This window comes from Carassius auratus, chromosome 2 (assembly GCF_003368295.1).
Source record: "Carassius auratus strain Wakin chromosome 2, ASM336829v1, whole genome shotgun sequence".
Taxonomy (NCBI): Eukaryota; Metazoa; Chordata; class Actinopteri; order Cypriniformes; family Cyprinidae; genus Carassius; species Carassius auratus.
Genome location: NC_039244.1, coordinates 16,439,803 through 16,464,443, shown reverse-complemented (window position 1 = coordinate 16,464,443; position 24,641 = coordinate 16,439,803). Strand labels below are relative to the sequence as shown.

At 37.8% G+C, this 24,641-nt stretch overlaps 1 protein-coding gene and 1 pseudogene across 2 annotated transcripts; one reads left to right on the top strand and one right to left on the bottom strand.

Moving 5' to 3' along the window:
- Positions 1 to 37: 37 nt before the first annotated feature.
- Positions 38 to 24,641, top strand: LOC113040657 (oxygen-regulated protein 1-like; annotated as a pseudogene).
- On the bottom strand, positions 2,035 to 16,314 carry LOC113117912 (uncharacterized). 2 transcript variants are annotated; one of them, XM_026286819.1, is made up of 7 exons: positions 15,681 to 16,314; positions 15,283 to 15,483; positions 13,224 to 14,230; positions 12,627 to 12,696; positions 9,401 to 9,578; positions 6,081 to 6,246; positions 2,035 to 2,608 (listed from the first exon to the last, which is right to left on the bottom strand). In XM_026286819.1, exons 2-6 carry the CDS (start codon positions 15,470 to 15,472, stop codon positions 6,087 to 6,089), a joined length of 1,605 nt encoding a protein of 534 aa, XP_026142604.1. In that variant the 5' UTR covers positions 15,473 to 15,483; positions 15,681 to 16,314; the 3' UTR covers positions 2,035 to 2,608; positions 6,081 to 6,086. The 2 variants fall into 2 exon arrangements, with proteins under 2 accessions (XP_026142604.1, XP_026142608.1); XM_026286823.1 differs by lacking the exon at positions 15,681 to 16,314 and having other exon boundaries at positions 15,283 to 15,622.

Here is a 24,641-nt window from a genome sequence, read left to right as displayed (position 1 = left end):
ATTCTTGATGCTGTCTTTCTCAAAAATGCTGTTTAATCATGACCAAAGATTACACGAATCGACCCTGATGCCTGCAGTCCCAAAATAGCCTTAAGTGTTGCTCATAATCTCTTCAGTTGATGGACAACAAACTCGCCAGCTCAACCCTCCTGAAAATGTGGAATAAGGTAGGATGAATGGCTTCAAATATTTGTGTTTTTATCTAAATAGTAGCATAAAAACTGGTTGCATATTCTGTATATATATTTTTTAAATGTTTATACTGGTAAATTAACCTGCATTAGAAAGGGTGTGCTTTTCTTTAGATATTATTTAGTATGGTGTTTAAAAGGCACTGTCTCTTTGCAGCATTTTAGAGTTTGAGCTTTATATATATATGTGTGCTTTTAAATCCTGGTTTCCAGAAAATGTCTTGTGGCTGTTATGCAATGGTTTATTGCTCTGAAAGATTCTTGTAGAACATTATTTGTCAGTTGAATGAGGCTGTCCGTGCCACACGGTAAAGCAATCTGTATAAAGATGATGTTTTTATATAGCTTTTAAGACTGACCAGTTTCTATATTTATTTATTTATTTTTCAGAGTAACACATTTTTCAGGTTTATTATTGTTTGAATTTTAACTAACATTATTTGTTTTATCTGTTGATTTCGTTAAATATAAGCTTTAGCATTTGTTCAGTGGCTTGCATTCTTATACCTGGCCATGTTAAGTAAACATTCCTGATGTTCTGAAGTGCTGAAGAGGCCATTTCACTGTTGACTGCGAGAAGCCATTTCATTAATGACTTTAATGAAAAATCGAAAACAATACCTGACAGACGAATGTAGCTTTTGCTGCTAACGAACTACAGATTGATTTTTCTAATGCATTTGTAGTTGTAAAAATGGCAAAGTATAAAGACATCATTAAAAAGATCATATCACATAATTTAAAGGTTTTGTTTTGCTGTCATAAGCTGAAATTCCCCTTCATTTACAAAAACGCTTGCTTTATGTCTGACACAAAGTGGATGTGGAAGTAATTTCAGGAAGGTAGAATCAAACCTAATGAGATGCAGATAGTAAGAAGAGAATAATGTTCTGGAATGCAGTGCAGAATTTATGTTGTTATTATGAACCAAATAAAGTTGTTGAAAAAAGTTATATGAAAATTATGTAACTGAAATAAAGAACTGAATTTTTGTTGTTGTTGTTATTTAACTGTTGGCACTTTATTTTTCCCCCCAGTATCTCTTAATATGAGCACTACACACCTTAATGATGCACCCCATCCTGACATGTCAGTGGGGAGTTTGCAGACATTGGTCTCCAGACCCCTACACCCCCAACAAGACCCCATTACCACTAAGAGGGTATGTTTCCTCAGTTCACAGGGCACTGGATGCACTGTAAAAAATTTACCGTAAAATTTACAGTAACTTACTGGCAACAATTAGCCAGTAAGTTACTGTGAACACGTTTTACAGTAAGGGTACTGTAATTCTATTTACAGTATTTTATGTATACACTGTGAAATCAAAAACAATTAAATACTGTGATTTTAGTTGTATTTACAGTAACTTACTGGCTAATTGTTGCCAGTAAGTTACTGTGAATATGTTTTACAGTAAGGGTACTGTACTTCCATTTACAGTATTTTATGTATACACTGTGAAATCAAAAACAATTAAATACTGTGATTTTAGTTGTATTTACAGTAACTTACTGGCTAATTGTTGCCAGTAAGTTACTGTGAATACGTTTTACAGTAAGGGTACTGTACTTCCATTTACAGTATTTTGTGTATTCACTGTAAAATAAAAAAAACAATGAAACACTGTGATTTTAGTTGTATTTACATACAAAAAACAGTTAAGCACTGTTTTTATGTATTGTATGCAATACTGTACTATAAGCAGTAGATAACAGTTAATCACTGTAAATTCAGTTTCTCACTGTACAATTTAAATACTGTATCACTGTGACTTAATATTAGCCATCATTAAAAGAATCACCCATATTCTTAAACCCTGCAATCAACTGCAGACAATAAGAAAATTGTTAACAGTTATTTATTTAAAAACATTTGGTGAACAGGAATGACAAAACAGGTACAACATAAAGGGATAATTGACACTGGACAACATGCCATTATGCCATCCAAAGTTAACGAACATTCTGTGTTTGTAATTTTTAATGGCGTGAAGTCTATTATCTGCATATTCTACTGTTGCTAAATTTAATTACTGACTTAAGAAAATTTTACAAAACGAGGCTATTTCATTACAAGTTTTGTAAAGTTACAGAGCAAACTGTTACTAGTTCATTCACTAGTTCCACATGACTGGTTGCTATGGCAGAACAATAACGCAAATTGATACAACACGGTCAAAATATTTAACTACTTTGAAGCTTTTTAAATAACTGATTATTACCACATTCTAAAGAGTAATAAATAACACTATGGCAATACTGAAATAAAATAAAACATTGAACATTTAAAAAAAAAAATAAAAAAAAATTTAACATTTGCATGAACATTTAAAACAGAAAGGAAAATAAACTTCCCCTGCCACTATGGCCTCTTGCATGCCCTGACCTTGGAGACCTAGAATCCTAGTTGGAGCCCTGAAATTAAAGAAGAAAACACATTAGATCAGCTGAATGGTTTCGAAAATGGTAAAACTAAACTGTTTAACTCTGGGGGAGTTGTAAAATGAGCCTATTTCCAAAAAAAGTGGAGTGTTCTTTTAACAAATACAACTTTTTATTTTAATAATGTAGGCTACTAGTAAATAGTGAAATTAACATTTAGAAAAATTAATAAATGCTGTAGAAGTGCAGTTTATTATTAGTTAATGTTAACTAATGTAGTTAACCAGTTTAATAAATTGAACCATATTGTAAAGTGTTACCAATTTGTTATACACCGATTCAGACGACTCGCGAGTTCAGTGTTGGACAGATCAGTTGTTTTAACCATTCATTAAATGTAATCGGTTCAAATAAGTCATTAGTTCGAGAATCGGACGTGTCAGTAGCGGACTATGGCACGCGCTTTATTATCCCGGGAGTTTAGGACATTGCACAAGATTTTTGTCAACACAGGAAACATTTCATCACTGGATAGTTTTTTGTTTGTTTATTGAAAGTGTTTATATTTCAGGTGATGCAGAACAATTTTCAGAGTACATAAGGCAACGTTTTCTTTAGCACAATTCACACCCAGCGGTAATTCAGGGGAAACAAAATCTCTGAATGCTCGACATGAACTTCGGTCTTCCGATCTTTTACCATCATGTCAATTCTCAATTGATTTTGATTAATATTTAGATTTACATTTAAGCATTTAGCAGATGCTTTTATCCAAAGCGACTTGCAGTGCATTCAGGCTAACATTTATTTCCTAACATGTGTTCCCCTGGGAATTGAACCCATAACCTTTTGCGCTGCTAACGCAATGCTCTACACCACTGAGCCACAGGAACATGCCTGAGGGAGCGAGAGAGAGCAAGACAGTTTGACGACTGTGAGAGTGCGTGCGCGGCCAGGGCTCTCTGCTCGTTCTATCAGTAACATGCGCCCTGTCACAAGTGCAGCAGTCATCTACATCACACCATTCAAATGGCTTTGGCGGGACAAAAATTCGTTTTGGCGGCTGAGAGAAATGGAGGGTGAGTTAATACTTTTCTTTTAACTGAATAATGAAACGCAATTCAGACCCTGATATTTATCTATCACCCAAAAGCCGGTATTAGTTTTCCTACACTGTTCATAGGCTTGCAGCCTCCATGTTACAGCTAATGCTGTGAGATTTTATGCATGTTAAATCTTAAACATAAAATAACCTGATCATGTTTGATCAAGGCAAGCGACTGTTCTGACTTGCATAAAAATCCTCTCTATTCATTTGAAATATAGAGTTGGGTTCTGTTTTAATATACCCAAGTGTACCTAAAATAAAAAGAGTTTAATATACAGGTTTGTGGCTCTTAATTTCTTATTATTAATTTAAAATCAAGAATTGAAAGCTTGCGAATCGAAATCGAATTGGAATATCTGAATCGTTAAGGTTATAATGGTATTACTACTCTTACCGATACGGCTTCGATCGATCGATCCGATACTTTAACGGTATTCTTGTCGGTACTCTTTGATAAATATTATATATATATATATATATATATATATATATATATATATATATATATATATATATATATATATATATATATATATATATATATATATATATATATATATATATATATATTATATATATACATAACAAGAGATAAACAATTAACAAAGATACACATTATATAGGCCTACACAGTGCTTTCATTTCAGGAAGGTCTACTACTGTTCAGGTATGGTCTAAACAGAATTCTAGTAAAGCAATCAAATGTAAAATAACGCTGCATCGTTTATCATAGATAGATTAATGCTTATTAAAGCTGAAGTTATTCATTTAAGCCTTTTTTTTGTTTAATTCACAGTAATGGTGCAATCGTCAGCATGTTTATTAGACACTGACCCTTTAAGACCGAGTGCAGATCTAATAGGCGACTGATGCTCTATATTTTCTGACAACTATTTCCATACCTACGTCCATTTTAGACATATTTTTGTGTACATTTGCTAGTTTAGATGTGCACATGAAACTGAAAGTATAATTTGCTCATCTCGTTGCGTGCGCCACCTTGGGAACAGCATCTCATGAGCATATTTTTGTGCTATTAATAGCTCTTTTTATTATTAAACGCGTCTCCACAATTTAGCAACAGTAGCTAGACTGCATTTTACAACAATCACTGAATGCTGAATCTGATTCTGTCGTTACGTTTAAGTTTTAGGGAAAAATGAGAGCGTAGCCTACTGCTGCAAAGGGAATTAAGTTGCGCTATACAGAATGCAGCTATAGTTTTTAATGGTTTTACCTCAAATATATTATTATTATAATCTTTGGAAGCCAAAATCTAAAATAAAATCAGAGTAATCACAAATCTGAAGTGTAACCAGGCTATGTTTGAATGTTTAGTTCTGTCCTCCAACGTCACTCATTAGGGCTGTCATGTGCGCACTGTGGAGATCTCTCTGTCTCGGACTGCGAATAGCAAAAATGCATCACAGACAAATGGTTTAATATTATGGTATATAGAAAAGGTTGGCGAAATAAAACGTCTTTATAGCAATAATAACATTACGTGTATTTTTCCAAGTACCAACAGCATAACCGATAACGTCCGAGCTTATCGATACAGCGGTCTTTCAAAATTCAGCCCCGGGGCCCGTTTAATACCAGCTTTCGGTACCCACCCCTACCCAGCCCTATATGTTAATGGAATATTTTTATGCATGAAGGCGTGTATCACTGATATTAGTAATATAGCTACTGATGTCTCGATGAAAATGTTTAAGAATCAGTATCAGTTTTGCAAAAATGAGAATCAATTAAAATAAAAAAAATCTATATTTTTTTACCCAGCCCTAATAAATAAGGTAACAGTTTATGTTTTACTTACATATATGATTTAGTCAATCAAGAGCAATCAACAAGTCTCTCTCTCTCGTCAGTTAACGTTGATAAGCTACATTGTCTTGTTTGACTTTCTTTGCCATTTACATCTGACTGAACTACAAACTTTCCAATGACGTTTGGATAAATGGATGCGCTCAATTAGCTCACGCGTCTGTCCCGCTGCACGCTCAAGCCACAGCACGTTTTTCTCTTATCAGCTCGCGCACCAAAGCAATGTGTGTTACTATATTTCGTTTAATATTTCACTAGTAAGATAGATTTACTTCATATACTGCCTTTTTTATCCCCATTATACCCTCTGTTGTCAGTGTTTCTTTTTCTAAACACAAACACTATTTACACGCCTGGTATCGGTTGTTGGTATCGGAGTAAAAAAAATCATTTTTACGAGTACGAGAACATTGAGCTTAGTATCGGCCCGATATCGATACCAGTATTGGTGCATTCCTAATAATTATTATTATTATTATCAAATTATGATTAATTATATTAAACCCACAGATACCTATATTATTAATTGTATTATAATTATTATTAAAGCTATTATCAGAACCTCACCTGTATCTAGTCAGTTAGCAAATAGAACTCCGTGAAGTCCCTGATGAAGGAGATTACATGGGGGTTCATGTATGAAGTCTTCCGCTTCACCACTCTCCCAGTCGTCTTGCTCATCTGCTCCTTGGCAGTGCACTTGTTGGAGTCAGGATTAATCCTGACTAAAAACCTATGAACATGAGTATAGGAATTAGGGGATGGGACAATATGCGCACATTAATGAATAACTGTAAGTGCAGTGAGCAATGTAGAATCATACATAAAGGCCAGCTGACAGAGGCATTTCACATCTCAACAGGAGTTAGTCAAGGCTGTCTACTTTCTCGATTACCATTCCTCTTCGAAGGACGACTAGATCATGCGGCCGACTAGATCATGCAGCCGACTAGATCATGCTGCAAGCCACTGACAACAGGTGCAATGGGATCCAATGGACCCCATTTACACAACTGGACGACCTAGACTTTGCAGATTATTTACATTTACATTTATTCATTTAGCTGACGCTTTTATCCAAAGCGACTTACAATTGCTATACATATCAGAGGTCGCACGCCTCTGGAGCAACTAGGGGTTAAGTGTCTTGCTCAGGGACACATTGGTGCCTCACAGTGGATTCGAACCCGGGTCTCTCACACCAAAGGCATGCGACTTATCCACTGCGCCAACACCACCCATAGATTATATCACATTACTGTCCCAAAAACACCAACAAATGTAAGAGAAACTGAGAGGGGTAGAACAGAAGTCAGCTGAGACAGGTCTCCACATTAGCACAACGACCAAAGTGCAAACAGAAAGACACTGGCCAGCTTGATGGTTAACCACAAGAATGGGCAAGGCAAGAGCTGCATTTGACACTCAAGACCAAACTACGGCTATTCGACTCAAGCATTAACACCATACTCCTTTAAAGATCTGAGACGTGGAAAACAACAGAGAACCTCCTGAACAAGCTACAATTCTTCAACCAGAAGATATATTCTCAACATCAGATGGCCTGAAAAAAAAAAAATGAAGAATTAAGAGCTTAATTACTCCCAAAAGGTTTTATGTAAAAAATATAGTGTGTACATGCCCAACAGTCCTAAAGCATTCAAATTGTAAGGAGGCTTCAACCTACACTATTTAGATACTCAGATACTTTACATAATAGGGCTGGGCCATAAAACATTAACAATATGTATCGCGATAGACATGTAATCAATATCAATAAAAAATGCGTTCGATAAAACGTTCCATTTTTTTTTTTCTTTGCATGAACAAAGGCACTCACTCACTGGTAACCTAGCAACATAGGGAGTAACACACTACCAGCCAATCATGTAACAGTTTAGTTGCACCATATTGTTGTCTTGTGTTGGATTCTTCAATAACAGAACTGACGTGGAGTGATAAGTGGAAAGCCTTGTTTGATCGGTGAGTGATGTAGATAAGATGACTGACTGCTGCGCCAATTCTGACAGGCAAGCGCATGTTACTGAGAGAACGAGCAGAGAGAGAAAGAGAGCCCCTCCTCCGGCATCGCGCGCACACTCTCACAGTCTTCAAACTGTCTTGCTCTCTCTCCCTTCTTCGCGCATATTAATTAAAATTGATATTACCATCAAAATCAATTGAGAACTGACACAATGATAGGTCGGAAGACCGAAGTTTCAGGTGAAGCATTCCGAGATTTTTTTCCCTGAATTACTGTTGGGTGTGAATTGTACTAAAATAACGTTGCCTTATCTTCTCTGAAAAGCGTTCAGCACATTCAGCTGACATAAACCACACTTTAAATAAACGACAAACACTATCCAGTGATGAAATGTGTTCTGTGTTAACACAAATCTTGTGCGATGTCCTAACTACTGGAATAATCACACGTGCTGTCACTGCGTCATGATAGGTGCGCATTATATTTTCCTGCTTTTTTGTCCTTTGCCAATCACACCTATGAATCAGAGGAAGGTTAAAGGATTAGTTCACCCCAAAATGAAAATTTCCTAATCATTTACTCACCCCAATGCCATCCAAGATATTCACGTCTTTCTTTATTCAATAGAAAATAAGTTTGAGGAAAACATTTCAGGATTTTTTTTTTAATTTAATGGACTTCAAATGGCAACTAACTCAGTTGGTTGCTATTGTTTCCTCAAAAAACTTAATTTCTTTTCCACTGAAGAAAGAAAGAAATTTTCATTTTGAGGTGAACTAATCCTTTAAGTTTAAAATAAAAATGTTTAAATGTAATATATTTTTCTCCTGGTCCTTATTTTAAATAGGTCATAAAAATATCAATAATTATCGATATCGACCAATATGAAACACTTATATTGTGATACAGTTTTCAGCCATATCGCCCAGCCCAATTACATAACATTTTAAATAGGGGTGTCAAAATTTATCGTTTCTACGATGCAGATGAGGACGATACGGTATCGTTTCAGTAATAGACCATAACAGATTATAATGTACTGACACTTTTCTGACGTCATTTGTCGCGGTAGCATACAATGGCAGAGGGAGGCGAGACGCGAGTGCGAGTAATTAAAGATGCTCCAACTACTTTTAAAGCCTACATCTGGGCACATTTCAGCTTTTATGAACAACCTGGTAAGCACATCCTGAAGAAGACGCACTTTGTGCGCTCATGTCACGCACAAATAGAATATGCAGGAGGTAATACCACTAACTTGATAAACCACGTTAGCCGTTTTCACCCCGAGCTGTTAACGTCTGGCAGAGTCTGATTGCTTTTAGAGATGCACGGACGAGCTCCAACGCTGAATCCACAGCCAAAAATAAATCATCCACCCGCCCCAACAATTTTCTCTGACTTAAGTATCCGCACCCGATGGTCAAATTACTATTATTCTGTGTTGTTATGCGTGATTATAAATGGATGATAGTTACCTTCAACAGCGGACTCAGCGACGGTTGATGCGTGCATCTTTAATGGTAACATAATACACCGATTAATAAACGCTGCTTTTAAATGAATATTTCTTTAAAACAATTTATATGACAGATTTTTCTTTTCTTAATGGCATAAACAAGCTTTACTCCCAACTGGAATGTCACTGTTTCAACAGGCGAGCACACACACGCGCACTCATCACTTTTGAAGAAAAATGTCAAATTGAGTATGCGGTGCATCGCGATGCATTGAGATATCGAATTGAACTGAATCGATGACATGATAATCGTAATCGAACCGAACCGTGAGACCAGTGTCAGTTCACCCCCCCTAATTTTAAAGGGAGAAGATGATTTTGAACAGCTTTTCAATTGTCAATTTGCTTTTACACTGTAATCAAACTATTTAAGATAAAAAATACCTCTGAACAAACTCCAGTGTTGTGCTGGCTTCCACCTGATACTCTAGGTTGAATACATAGTAACAGGCGAAGAGAGCGGCCAAGGCAGTGGTGAAGTCTGCCATGTGAGCACCAGGTGGGATTACGACCCTCCCCTCGATCGACAGCATCCATTTTTTTGCAGTCAGGATTGTCTCTCCTTAGTAAAGACAAGAGTCATCACAAATTATATTTCATAGTAATACATTCTATAAAAGATTTTCTCCACATAAATTATTGTAAAAACAGGGCAGGGAGCATACATATCTTCGAAGCAATGCATTAAAGGGTTAGTTCAGCCAAAAATGAAAATTATGTCATTAATGACTCACCCTCATGTCGTTCCAAACCCATAAGACCTCCTTTTATTTTCGGAACACAGTTTAAGATATTTTAGGTTTAGTCCGAGAGCTCTCAGTCCCTCCATTGAAGCTGTGTGTACGGTCTACTGTCCATGTCCAGAAAGGTAATAAAAACATCATCAAAGTAGTCCGTGTGACATCAGATGGTCAGTTAGAATTTTTTGAAGCATCGAAAATACATTTTGGTCCAAAAATAGCAAAAACTACGACTTTATTCAGGATTGTCTTCTCTTCCGTGTCTGTTGTGAACGCGACTGTTGACGTACGACCCTGCTGACGTGTTTTCTGGTGCAACCAATAACAAAGAAAACACGTCAGCAGCATTGTACGTCAGGGGCGTCACTGCAGTGTTATGAATGCGCTCACAACAGACCCGGAAGAGAAGAAAATGCTGAATAAAGTCGTAATTTTTGTTATTTTTGTAGCAAAATGTATATTCGATGCTTCAACAAATTCTAACGGACCCTCTGATGTCACATGGACTACTTTGATGATGTTTTTATTACCTCTCTGGACGTTGACAGTATACCGTACATACATTCTCAATGGAGGGTCAGAAAGCTCTCGGACTAAACCTAAAATATCTTAAACTGTGTTACGAAGAGGTCTTACGGGTTTGGAACGACATGAGGGTGAGTCATTAATGACATAATTTTTATTTTTGGCTGAACTAACCCTTTAAAGGAACACTCCTTTTTTTGAAATAGGGCTTATTCACATTATTTCCTACATTTAGATAGGTGGGCAAATGCATTTTTGTGTCAGTGCATGCATTGTTTTAGTTTGACTGGGTCGGCGTTAGCTTAGCTTAGCACAATGAATGGAATCCTTTGTTGCCAGCTAGCATGGCCTGAGTAAAAGTGATCAAAAAAATAAAAAAAACCCCACCTAATTACCTTAGGCGAAGCACTGCTACTTCGGCGCAGAGATATCACGCAACACATGAAATCCCACGACTTCCGTCAACATACCGGCGTGAATAGTAGCTGCCTGGCTATTTTCCTTACAGTACACGAATGGCGATGAACATGGCTGATTTTGAGAGAGACGAAGAGGGTGACTTCTCAGACAGTCAAGAACCAGAACCATACCTATTTGAAACAGAGTTTACAGAAGACGAGCTGCGTGCTTTGGAAATAGACAGGAGGAGGAGGTTGCGATCGCTCAACAGCCTGAGGACGTGAGGATGAGAGCCAACATGAACTGGTGGTGTGAATGTGGGGGAATATGCCAATCTATGCCGACGGAAATAGAGTGTCTGTGCTGTAGAGAGTGGGACATGTTTTTGCCATTGATGACCAGGCTCAACACGTCAGATCAAGATGAGCGTGCCCGAAGTTGTGTCACATCTACAGAGGATTTCACGGCGCTGATCCATTCTGCAGTACTCGATTTTTTTTTCCGGTGTGACAAAGTGAACTGGAAAAAACGCCCCACGTCGAATGGACCAAATGGACAGCTGTCCACAGAGTAAGTGATTATTTTAATCATGACGCATGTATAGATCGACCCATATTATACCTGTATTCACATAGAGTTGATGTTTTCATGTGTTGCATGATATCTCTGCGCCGAAGTAGCAGTGCTTCGCCTAAGCAGCAGTGCTTCGCCTGTGCTTCCCCATAATATAGTCCCAAGTCAATATCTGCCTAGGAAATCGCCTAGTGTTAATCTGGATCGCTATTTGTACTCGTTGTGAATACACAGGCCACAAGAAGTAATTAGGTGGGTTTTTAAAAATTTTTTGATCACTTTTACTCAGGCCATGCTAGCTGGCAACAAAGGATTCCATTCATTGTGCTAAGCTAAGCTAACGCCGACCCAATCAAACTAAAACAATGCATGCACTGACACAAAAATGCATTTGCCCACCTATCTAAATGCAGGAAATAATGTGAATAAGCCCCATTTCAAAAAACGGTGGAGTGTTCCTTTAAAGGATTAGTTCACCTCAAAATAAAAATTTCCTAATAATTTACTCACCCCAACGCCATCCAAGATATCCATGTCTTTCTTTCCTCAGTGGAAGAGAAATTAAGTCTGATTAAAACATTTCTGGATTTTTCTTCGAATAATGGACTTCAATTGTAACCAACGTTTTGAAGTCTAAATCAATGCAGTTTCAAAGATCTTTGAAGTGCTTCAACGGGCTGTGCAGGATCCCAGCTGAGGATTAGGGTCTTATCTAGCGAAATGATTGGTCATTTTCTAAAAAAAAAAATTATAATAATTTATATACTTTTTAACTTCAATTGTTAGGATTGAGCTGGGAACTACATGTCGAAAGGTTGCGCTCGATATCGCCGGTGGAAATACACAAAGATGGTCGGCGAAATGGAGCGCGACCTTTCGATGTGATGATGTAGTTCCCAGCTCAATCCTAACAATTGAACTGCATTGATTTGGACTTCAAAACGTTGGTTACAATTGAAGTACATTATTCAAAGAAAAATCCAGAAATGTTTTCCTCAGACTTAATTTCTCTTCCACTGAGGAAAGAAAGAGATGGATATCTTGGATGGCATTGGGGTGAGAGTAAATTATTAGGAAATTTTCATTTTGAGGTGAACTAATCCTTTAAGCAGCAATAACTGGTTTGGTGATAGAAAAACTATGAGTGATACAGGCATAGCAAGCAATCTGAAATAGCAATCACGACATTATAGGTGGCAACTAAAGATGAGAGATTACTCCACATAACTTAAATTTGGAGTGACTGTGCTGTTACTGACTGGTGCAGAAGCAGAGAATGACACAACACACATTCACTAGTGTTTTCCAGAAACTTTGCTTTGCTTGTGCCCTATACATTCAAAGGATTCGTAAACATTGAATGTGAAACTTACCAAGCATGATGATCCTTGGAGTGACTGGGAGAGACAGCTGGGCCTCTGCGTCTGCGGGAGTGGAAGTCTCCTATGCCAGCAAAGATAAGAGTTACTCGAAACAAGGTAGACTGTATATTATCTCTAGGATAGAAAAAGCTTTTTGAAATTTGTTAATAAGGAAGCAATGAGCAATGGTCCTTTTTTTTTTTTTGCTCTGAAGGTTTGTGAAAGGTTTACACAAAAAATTAACTAAGTACCACAATATCTTTATCAATTACAACACTACATCAATTTTCTCTTAATTAAAATATTGTGCTCACAGTGGACAACAGTGACTTTACCCAGCATTTACCCAGGAATTGAGATAGAAGCTTGCACCATGTGGGTTATATTGTGAGGTGAGGTCTATCAAGGAAAAAGTGCTCAACCACCAATAACATAAACCTGACACAAACCTGTATTTACTTGAAAAACTGGAGGTTCGTCAACCTGCATTAACAATTTGAGGGGGGGGGGGGGTTCACTCTAATCAGGGAAAATGATTCTTCCACAATAAATGTGACAATTAATTGTTGAAAACTCCAAATAAAAGATTTAAATAATTAAGGAACTTACATCAGCAATGAGAAAAATTGACTCCTCTTGCTCTTTGAAGTGTGCCAACATCACAAGCATCGCTGCTAGGCCATCAGATCCTTCTCGGTCCTTCTTTATGGCTTCCTTCAGAACAGCTCTTACTTCTTTCCTCCACTTTGTAATCTGACTACTGAAGAAATCCAGGAGTCTTTTACCCTTTTTGTCCATATCTTCATTCAGTCTTGTGTATAGTTCAACATTGGTGAGAGTGGTGAAGTGTGACAATAAAAACTTCTGTGAAAAGAGAAATGGCCACTCTTTACCCACATCCAGAATGCTTGGGGAAGGCTTTGCGTTGATGTATTCCCGCTGTTTGGCATAAGTGATTGCCATTAGGTCTTCTACCCTTCCTCTCTCAGCGCCCTTTAGTCCCTCTCGGCTGAATATATCAATCATCTCAAGCTTCTTTTCCTCTAATGATGCTGATGTTTCCCCATCTGGATAGTCCGCTGGCTGCCAACGAACACACCCATAACTGTCGATTCTTGCACATGTAGCTACTGCTGGCTGGTCATCATCACCATCCTCATCATCTCTCTGGGTGCGTTTGTGCTTCCTCAGACGGGAAAGAGGGTTGCCTCGATTCAAATATTCTACTCTGGTTTTGAGCTGATTTATAATGCTGAAATACCCACATCCAATTAGCTCCCCCTCTTCATTTTTGTCTAAAAAGCTATTTGGATATTTTTGAGTTATAGCTTTAGCCACTACCACACACTCTCTGCGAGTAGGGTTCAAGGAACGCTCTCTCATCGCATCAACAGTGACTTTTATCAAGTGTCTGCGGTCATCCGGAGCTGGCCTCTCACCAGCATCTACTGCTCTTCTAAGAGTCAGCCTCACTTTGTTCCATGGCACCTCAAAACTGTTCACCCATGCAGAGATGGGACTTATAGATGATATGGGGCATGTGCTGGAATAGGCAACTGACAGTGGCTCAGACGATGAAGGGCTCAGCTGGGGATTTGAAGGACCTGCATTACACACTGTGAAAGCACAGAATAGTCAGGTGAAAATAAGGTTTGACCCTAAAAATAAAAATCTAACAAAAGGTTTCTTAGTGGTTTACAATAGTATCAGATGTACTTAAACTAAAACTTAAAAAATAAAATAAAATCAAAATGGTGGCCGTCAAGTCCTTATAGGTAGGTCAATATAGGGTTAAACCAACAAAATTTATATAAAATGTTTTTTTGTTTTGTTTTTTTGGATTCTGGTACAGTTCAAATAAACAAACTATAAAAAATACTAAATAACAGACTAAAATGTATTTAAATCTGATCTTGGGAAAAGGGTCATTTCAAAAATGGTTGTCATGGCTTCATCTCAATTACTAATCAGCCTAGATGGGTGATTTGAGGTCAACTGATGGCAAACAAGAAAATTATTTTACATGTTAACATTGATGTGTTCAATGTGATTCAATGTGTTTAAAAAAAGAGCAAATGCAATGCATGACTATGTGATCTGCATGGATGGGGGAATATGGGCAATATATTAAATGCTGTTTTCAATTGCAATGCGACCACTATCCTTCTGTACTGTATTGCACTGTTCTTACATACTTGGGCCTATAATCAAGTGATTAGGCTCTTTGGAAAGCTGTGGGTCTGTAGTTTTGCATGGAATAACTGTATCTAGTGCAGAGACAGCATTGCAGAGGCAAGAATATAGTTTTTATTTTTCCCGTATATACCATCTTTTATTTATTTATTTTTTATTTTTTTAAAGCAAATTTGGCTTTATATACTGCCATTAGCAAACAGCAAACTGCACATCCAGAAGGGCATTTATTGCCGTGGGGGATTTCAATAATTCTAACCTCAATCTGTACTCCTCAAGTTCTATCAACATGTCACCTGCCTGACCAAAGGGGACAGAATCTTGGACCAGGTATACACTAACATCCACATATAACCACTTTTTTTTTTTTTTTTTTTTTTTTTTTACAAAATTATGATTGAATGATTGCGGATTTATTTAGTTATTAATTGTAGCGGATCAACTAATATATGTTAATTAAAAGAACTAATCTCACCTTTCAAGGAATGAATAATTTTTCTGCACTGAATGGGTGTGAGCAGATGTTTGATGTCATCTTCTTGAATAAACTGTAGATCATCTGGTCCTTCAACACCTACTTTCACCAACTCATTGACTAAAGTTTCAAGCTTTGCTTCATCTAGCTGTGGTAGCACGGCCTGTATTGCCTTCTCAATGGAGTCCATTACTCATTCTTCTGAAACACAGAATGATGCAGAGCAACACGATTAAGACCAAATTGATTATATACAGAAAGAGGGTAATAATCTGCAAGGTTCTCTACAGGCTGTTGGCTTTCCACAGCCTGACAAGGGTGTGGCACTGAACTTTCTTTTTTTATTTCTTTTTTTTTTTTTTTTTTTTGCTCGAAGTAGTGATGGTAAAGTTACTTACTGATTTTCTGAAAGTCCCGATAAGCAGTCTGTGAAGGATCCGCGATTCCAAGATGGAAACTCCACGGGTGGGAAAAATACATTAACGTTAAAGCCTGTGAAAACGTCTCCGTCGGAGCTCTCACGGAAACGTTTTCGCTGAATTCCTCTCAGGCAAAAAGTGAAAGATATCAACACAAAGACGAAAACAAAATAAATAACTTTACAACCAAAAGACAAATCCGTGTATAAAGAAACGTAAATTTGAGTAATAGTCTGTTATTAACGGAGCTTAACGTTAACGGCTGCGAAGACGTCTCCGTCGGAGCTCTCACGGAAACGTTGTCGCTGAATTCCTCTCAGGCAAAAAGTTAAAGAAATCAACACAAAGACGAAAACAAAATAAATACAAGACAAAGCCGTGTGTAAAGAAACTTAGATTTGAGAATTAACGGAACTTGTCTGTCACTGACGACGAGTCAGAAATTCAAGTGCTGCTGCCTCTTTCGCGCTTTTTTCCCCCACAGATTCTAGATCGTTCTAGACTGGGTAAACTCCGCCCACTCTGGCGCTTTGATTTCGCCAAACAGCTCTGGAAACTTGCACCTTTATCTCGCCTGCTTCCGAAGAAAAAAATATATATAACACTGATGTCTGTAAAATAAAAATCCCATGGTACATATTTATGAGTTAACCAGACAGCCCCAATTTTGGCAAGTAATGCACATGACATAGACTACCCAAAATAAAAAGGCTGCTGCTCATAAGTCATTCTGAATAGACACATAACCAACATATATTTACAAAGCTTGAGAGTTTTGGCTCAAGTTCAAAACTCAAAATTAATCAGATGTTATTAATATTGAGAGATATATAAGCTCAAAAATAAAAACAACAAATATTAAGATTATATTTATTAAATGTATACAATATTTAAATATTAATATACATAATTATGTGAATATACTATTGCAACTTATAACCAATGGTCATGCTTCAGTTCAAATCTGAGGATGATATCTCAAAAAATTATGCGTTTATGAAGCCTATATTGTTAGACCATGTCAGCGGAGACTTTGGAGAAGTTTAAGATAAGGCTTATCAAATATTTTATTGCCCTGTTAACACCCATTTACACGCAAACACCCATTTACAGTCACAAAACAAACAAACAAACAAACAAAAAATATTCTTGGAATCTTATGTGAATTCTTTAAAAAATATATATTGTATGGAATAGAAACCTGCAGCAGGTGCATCAGAGTACAAGTTACATGACACATTTTAATTGATTAATATTACACTTTTACTTAAAGCTCACCATCGAGTATTTACATCATATTCCGGTGATGAATTATGAACAACAATAATCTGGAGCCGTCCATGTGAAAGGGGTACAAAGAAAGATATGATAAAAAAAGAGGAAAATTACAGTAGTTTACTTTACTATTTACAGTACTATAGTGGCTAAATTGTGATTTTTTTACAGTAATGCATTGACTACTGTGATTTCAACTGTAATGCTTGGACTACTGTGATTTTTACAGTCTTACTGTAAACTTTACAATATTTTACTGTAAAAATCTTATACAGTAATGTTACTGTGAAATCGACAGTAAATAACTGTAGATTTCACAGCCATTTTTTACAGTGTGGTCATCAACAGCCACACTTTTAAAACCTTTGATGCCCTTCTAGATGCTCTCTCCAAGAAAGTGCCTCTTCCATTTGGGGTAAGGACCATCACAACACCCAGGGGAACACATGTTGTCCACACCCTTGATGATGTGCAGGATGGGTGCTCTTACAGTAGTATCTGTGCTCAGATCAGAAGAAAGTCAAGTCTTTCGACTTGGATGAGATTCATAAGAGACAGGTCCCTTGGAAGACAAGCAGACCTGCCAGTGCGGGATATAAAGCATGCAGAGAACTGGTCTGGCAGCTAGCAAAGAGAAATGAAGTGACCACACAAGCAGGAAAAATGGCAGAAAACACAGTTCTGGTACGGACACCAAAAAGAGTGACAGTTTACAAAAACAGGGATCTGAGTATGAAGCGAGTAATTGTTCTTCATAGGAGAATAGCCCCAATTTTGAAGCTCTTTTGGATTATCTTTCTCAAGTGATGCAGTTCCCAGTTGTGAAGCTTTACACAGAAGATGGCAAAAGAGTAAGTATATATTATACATGCATACATGGAACAGTTTTGATTCAAGATTATTGATTGTTTATGTTGGTAATACAGAATGCTGAGATATTGCACAGTAATACACAGAACCATTGGGTGTAGCGATCATAGCCATGTTATATCTTGCATTAAACACAGCTGCTGACCAACCTGAATTGAGGAGTCAGGACCGTTTTGCTTTGCCCTGTCATTGAATTTTTATTTTATTATGTATGTTGTTTGCAAAATTTTGACCTATTTATCTTTCAAGCTTCAAAGTATACTATGTCTTTGCTGATTAGTCATTCCCTCAGTCCTTGATTTACTAAGCCATGATGTTTTAATTCTTACCCCCAGCTGTGAAAGTACACTGTAATCTTGTGGCATCTTGAGAAATGTCACACACATGACTGACCAAAGCTCATGTGAGCTGTCAAACTACAGTTTGACTTTCTGAAAAAAAGTTGTATTTACTAGATACATATGAGTTTCTTTTCCGTTTATAGGTTGAAGGGCTTCCTGCCCTCATCTTGGGCTCTGGGATTGCTGTGGCAGCTGGTAACGAACCCTTCAGAACAGGAAACTACAATCTTCAAGCTCCCACTAAAGTCATTCAAGGATTTCTGAATCTTTGCATCCAACACAAACTGAGACACATTTATGTGAGCCTAAATGATTAATATTCGTTTTTTTTAGCACTTCACTTTAATGATTTTTACGTTTAATTGTTGATGTTTTTTTCTCTTTTTTTCCCTTCGCCATCTTTCATCTTCTGTCTTCTAATAATATCGGATCATTCATCCATAAGAAGAAGAAAAGTTTCCAGCTGGGACTATTTAAAGATCAAGGAATTTCTCTTTATCTTCTGAAAGGTTCATTGTAGAGCAGATCAATAAGTCACTGAATGGAAACATATATTAATCAATGGAAACTGAAGGCAGTCAGCCAATGGGATTAGACGAGTTGGAGACTTGTGAATATATGAATGGTGTGGAGCAGAGGAATTACCCCATTATGCCTACCGAAGATGACATTGAAAAATCATTCCAGGTCAATGAAGATGGCAGCATGACAGTGGAGATGAAGGTGCATCTTACCATAAAACAAGAGGAAATTATCCACTGGACAACTACACTGAGTCGCATTTCCGTTAATAACCAGCAGAGTGCAGTGTGCAATTCCAAGCCACAGTTGGGTGCAAACTCATTAGATGTTACCAATGACTCAGGTAAACGGTTGAATGGACCTCACAGCCTAGATTCTAAAGAAATCAATACACTAGCTAACAAATCTGTAGGATTCATCAAAGAAGAAAGGGAATATTATGGCAGTGATGCATCATCTGAAAAGCCTAAGTCCATATATAGAAGGCCACCCACTCCAGGTTCCAGACAACGAAGAAAAGAGGCCTCAGTCGAAAACATCAAATCATTTCAGAGACTGAAGTTCAGGAGAGTACAGTAGGTGCACACTCATACATGGAGCGAACTGCACAGGGAGAACTGACGGAGGGTAACTGTGCGGTCAGTCGCAGCAGTACAAGCACTGTGTCAAAACCTGGGAAGAGTGAATCAGGAGAGGTAACGAACAAAAACTCTTGACTCCTCCTTTAGATCCTCAGGTGTTGCACAGATTCCTCAGCTACAAAACAATGGGACGATGGGCATACCAGAGACTGTGATGCCCAGATATGAATCACAGGGTATGTCTGACAATTACAATGCAAATACATAGATGTATGTGGACAACAAGCCTGGATATCACACAAAAGCTTATCCTCAAAGTGAGCGAGGCTAAACAGACTCAGAACCCCATTCGTCAAGTAATGATTGTGATGTAGATGTCACAAGGCAGTCCACAAGTTCCAGCTCCCAGGATGGTGGAAAAACTAATATGCTGTCATTGTCATCTATCTGTTCAACACCTCCCAAAAAAATAAACAACAATCCATCCATCCTCACTGATGATGAGAAACAAACTTTGGTTGAGTGCACTTCAGAAATGACTAAAAAAGGAAATGGTCCATAAAAGTCCATAAAATCTAAGAAAAGTACTTCTTCTGAATCATCTGGATTTGGATAAAAAATTAGGGGAAGTGCTCCAGGGCCTTCAAAAGACCTCCAAAGTACTTCAGATACACCAAGCCACACAGGATCAGAGAAAAAGACTAGCTCAGCAGAAAGTGATAGACCTGAACACAAATCTGTTCGAGACAAAAATAAGAAGACAAAAACGTTTGAAAGTTCTCCAAAGATTAGAAACATGAATCTCAATGCTGGGAATCAAAGTTGGTCGGATAAAGTTCTTAAGTTAAAAGATAAAACCGTCAAAGACATTTCCAACAAAGTAAACAAAAATGACTATGACTCTAAGCAGCCTAAACTAAAGAAGAATATATTAGACATTCAATCGCCACTCCATCCAGCTTCCCCAATAAAGAGGACATTGCCTGTGCTACAATTGTCTTCGACCTGTGTAAATCAATATGTTGAAAGCTGGCTAAATAAACCAGAACCAGAATCTGTGCCCTATGATGATGAAACAAACCATCCAGAGGTTGTATCAAGTGCAGTATTCCAGATAGGGAGTGATTCCACTGATGGTTCTAATATTAAAAGTGACCAGGAAAAAGATAGTGTAGATGATGAAGGCACTTTTCTAGAAGATAATGCTGACAAGAGGCCAACATTTCACCCACCTGTACAAATAAGGTGTGAGGGAGAGGCAACTGAGCCACAGAGGCCGATAGGATTTTGTAAATCGATGACAATTTTAAGGGTACATTCTGAACAGGAAGGTCTTGTAAGAATGCACAAGTCATCCGAGAACATGGTTCCAACCCGACCCTTATGAGACATCACAAAGTACAGAGGTCAGAGTTAGGTCAGGCATGAAGCCAGTTTTGCAACAGATGTGTTTGTCTGTTCAGTCCATCAAGCGGGCATTGAGTCAGACCCACTTAACACCTTTGGAAAGGGAAAAGTCCAGTAGTCTCCCAGATCTTTCCTCTCAGGTGGCCTCTGCCTTTGGCTCTCCCTCGAGAGCTCTTCTGTCTTTCTTGTCATTGATGACTCTGAGAGATGGACTTCCAGTCCTCTACAAACATGAATCACAAGCCAGCAACTCTACTGTCTGTCCAGAGGCCCTGCAGGTATTTCAGTCCTTGGAAAAAATATCCAATATTAAAGATGAAGATGAGCAAAAGGACAGCTTGTCCAGTCTTCAAAGTTCAACTTCATCCAACTTAAAACAAAGCTTGAGAGATTTCCAAGAGCAAAATGTCCTTGAAGATAGTCCGCCGCTGTCACCAAGATTCTCAGAGCAGGAGTTTGATGTAGAAGTGGACTTAGAAGGAGAAGCAGAAAATCGGGACAAACCGCAAAGTTTTTGTATTGAACAGTTACTGGATGAACTGAACATGCCTAAAGATATTCAGAGAGAGATTTCCTCTTGTGTTGAAGGAGATCTAAAGTATTTTAAGCAAGCAGACTCAATCAAACATGATGATGCCACCAGTTTAATTTCGGTTAAAGAAAAGGAAAATGAAGATGGGTCCTTAAGTGGTAGATTAGAGAAAGCTGCTGACATGGAAGAGGAAATGGAGAATATTGAGAATGATGACATGACCTATGATCCAACTGAACCAGAATCTCAGGAATTATGTTTAACTCAAGCTCATTCCTCTGACTCAGAAACCATAGAAAAGGACCAGGGTAATGAAGATTCTGGTATAGCAGTGTCCATACAATCACCTGGGATTAATGGTAGAGATTCAAGTAAAGCAGATGTTTTAGAAACCTCTGATAACAACCAGATGAATGCAGAGAACATGGAAGAAAGGGTAATGTATGAAGATTCAGAATCTGAAAACAACGATGATGAAGGAAATCATTCTCCAACATCAGAACAAAAGAGGACAGATGTAGCTGTAGAGGAAGTTTCTGAGCTCTCTGATCATCAAGACAATATGTCTGAAAGCGAGGACAATGTAACACCAGAGATTATAGAACAGCGAAACACTGATGTTGAGGAGGAGGACACCATTCAGAACATCAGGGTAAATTACAAACAATCCGATTGTTCAGAACCCGACGACACAAATGCCAGATGCTCATGTTTAGCATTAGAAACTGAGAGTATGCCATTTTCAGACAGAGAGGCAACTGAGCTAAATGAGGAAAATCAGTACAGTACAGTTGAGGACTGTTTCATAGAGGAAGCTGATCTTTCTGATTTTGAAGAAATGATTAATGATGGAGGACTTGAACAAGAAAACAAGTCCATCTTATCACAATGAATGTCCATTCACTCAGAGCCCACAGAGACATCATTGCCTCATCATGATACAGAGAGTGAATGTAGAGAGCAAACATAAGAATCATCCAGCCAAGAAGATGAGCAGGTGATGTCTCCAGATGTCAAAGATGCAGATCAACAAGAAGATGTGCCAGAGGACTCAGAAGGTGAACTCCTGAAGCTGAATACAAGAAAATGCAGCAAATTGAAAAGTAGTATTAATGAGGTGGAGCATGAGAGCTATGAAGTTTATAGAGTAGACCCAGATGCTGAACCAGACTCTGATCCTGAGGCTGTAGATGAGGATGGGACAGAAATGAAGCCAAACACAAGTGATTCCAAACTCTGCAAAGTCCAGACATTAAAGGAAGGTAGTCTCACTAAAAAGGACAGTTCTGCTGAAGAATGTGATGTTGAAGGGGAAGACTATGAAAGTTTGCTGGATTCTTATAATAGCGTGGACGGTGTTAGACACTTGTGTACTGATACTAAAGATTCTGTGGAAGGGGAGTCGTGCAGCAGTATGCAGAGTACAAGCGAGCACCAGTTTGAGAAAGCTTTGGCTATGAAACATGGCTATCATTATCTACTTAACTGGTGCTCACTTGTACTCTGCATACTGCAGCATGACTCCCCTTCCGCAGAATCTTTAGTATCATAGATTCTACTACATCCAACTGAGATCTGTTAGAGCTGTTCGACTTAATAAATTCAGCTTTGTTGTCCTCTACCCTGATTGTCACATGTGATTCAAATGGCAACCTCAGAATAGACCAAGACAAATGCAAAATGATGGAGATGTTTGTAGGTTGCCAAAGGACAGATGATCAGTACGGTAAAAAATGTCTACCGAGCCCAAATACATCAGATCTGTCTGATTACAGGCCTGAGACATGATGGGTACCAGTCGCAGGAGTTTTTACGGAGAGCGGAGAAGAGGAGGTTACGTATTTTTTCGAGAAATCATAAATAAAGATTCAGAGAAGCCAAAAAGAATAAATAATGTAAAAGAGAACGGCTTGATGAGATCATCTACATGGATGACAAAAAAACATACTCCCAGTCCAAGTTTAAAAAGCAGCAGTATTGGTTCTTTTCAGGATACTACAAGGGCAATCCAAGAGACACTGTCCCACAGTAGATGTCCAAGTGATAAAAGTTCACTTGACGGTGACTTTGAGTCGGTACAGTGCATGGCTTTAAAAGATAACGTGGTCTCTGGAGAGACAGTGCTGATTGATAAAGGCAGGTGGCTTCTCAAGGAAAACTACCTTATCTGTAACTCTCCTCCTGCAACTATGGAAATGTATGGAAATGCAGATATCACATCAGCTGACACAGCTCAGGACAACAGTAGTGAGTATTCAGCCTACCCCTCTTTTGAGAACCGAACCTCGCCTCTGGCTGTAATATCCTCTTCTGAGCTAGAGGACATGGCTAAACCCCCTACACCAAAATGTATGTACTTCAATATGTCACATAGCAGTGACTCTGATAATTTTTTGGATGACCAAAGTGTCAATAATGACAGCAGTGGAGGGAATGCTAGGAGAAACAAGGAACTTAAGCAGTCTTCTAAAATGTGGGCAAAGAAAAATGGAAGTATGTCTTCATTCGCATCTGTTGAATTTAAACTGCCTGATGGGAAAGTTCATCCTCAGGAGGGGTTGCGATCTGGTACTAACAGATCTCATATTTCCAACATGTCTTTTCACAGAGGCTGTATTGCACAAATCATCTGATTTACCTTAACTTATTGAACTTCCTAAGTGGTATTTCTCATTGAGAAAAAAAAAAATGCATGTAAACAGCACTGCAAAGAAGTGGTTTGCTGAATGATTTCTCAAGATGTGTTGCCTAACACTTTGAACAACATTTCAAAATATATTTGTATGGAAGCCCTCAGATAAGTAATTTATACTGTTAATTAAACCAAAGTCATCGGTCTAGAATAGAAGAAGAGTGAACAGTGCTCGGTTGTCTGATGTTTCTGGGCCAACAAATGTCACTGTTGGTCAAGTAAATTCATTTTTTTCTTAGGTCACATGAAACACTGACAAACACAATAGATCCATGGGTGAACCCATTTGGCAGCAGGTTATCTGTTAAACTGAAAATATTTGTTATTTGGTCTTTTACATTTTATAAAATGCTGTTTTTAATGCAGTATTAATATCATATCACAACATCCTGGGAAGAGTGGAACACGGGCTGTCATCATCACATCAAATGTGATTCTTTTTTTGTGCTGATATCAAATACAATTGCATCACCTCTACAAATGATCTGTTTTATTAAACTGTTTAGATTAATTGTATACATTTATAGTGTTATATATGTATATATGTACTTCCTTCAGCACAAAAGTTGTTGTTTAATATAAATGCAGACAACTGATTTATATGATTAAAAATAAAAACTAAATCAAAGAAATCCACAACACATATTAAAAAGAAGGACAGCTCCTGGACAAATTAGCTTAGTTACCAAAACACTCTGTTGTTAAGCAGTATGGGGTTTA

Coding starts and splice junctions, on each gene's coding strand:
- LOC113117912 (XM_026286819.1), bottom strand. CDS start 15,472: ATGGACTCCATTGAGAAGGCAATACAGGCCGTGCTACCACAGCTAGAT. Junction 14,231..15,282: donor AATTATTCATTCCTTGAAAG/GTGAGATTAGTT, acceptor GTGCTTTCACAG/TGTGTAATGCAGGTCCTTCA. Junction 9,579..12,626: donor TCCAAGGATCATCATGCTTG/GTAAGTTTCACA, acceptor GTCTTTACTAAG/GAGAGACAATCCTGACTGCA.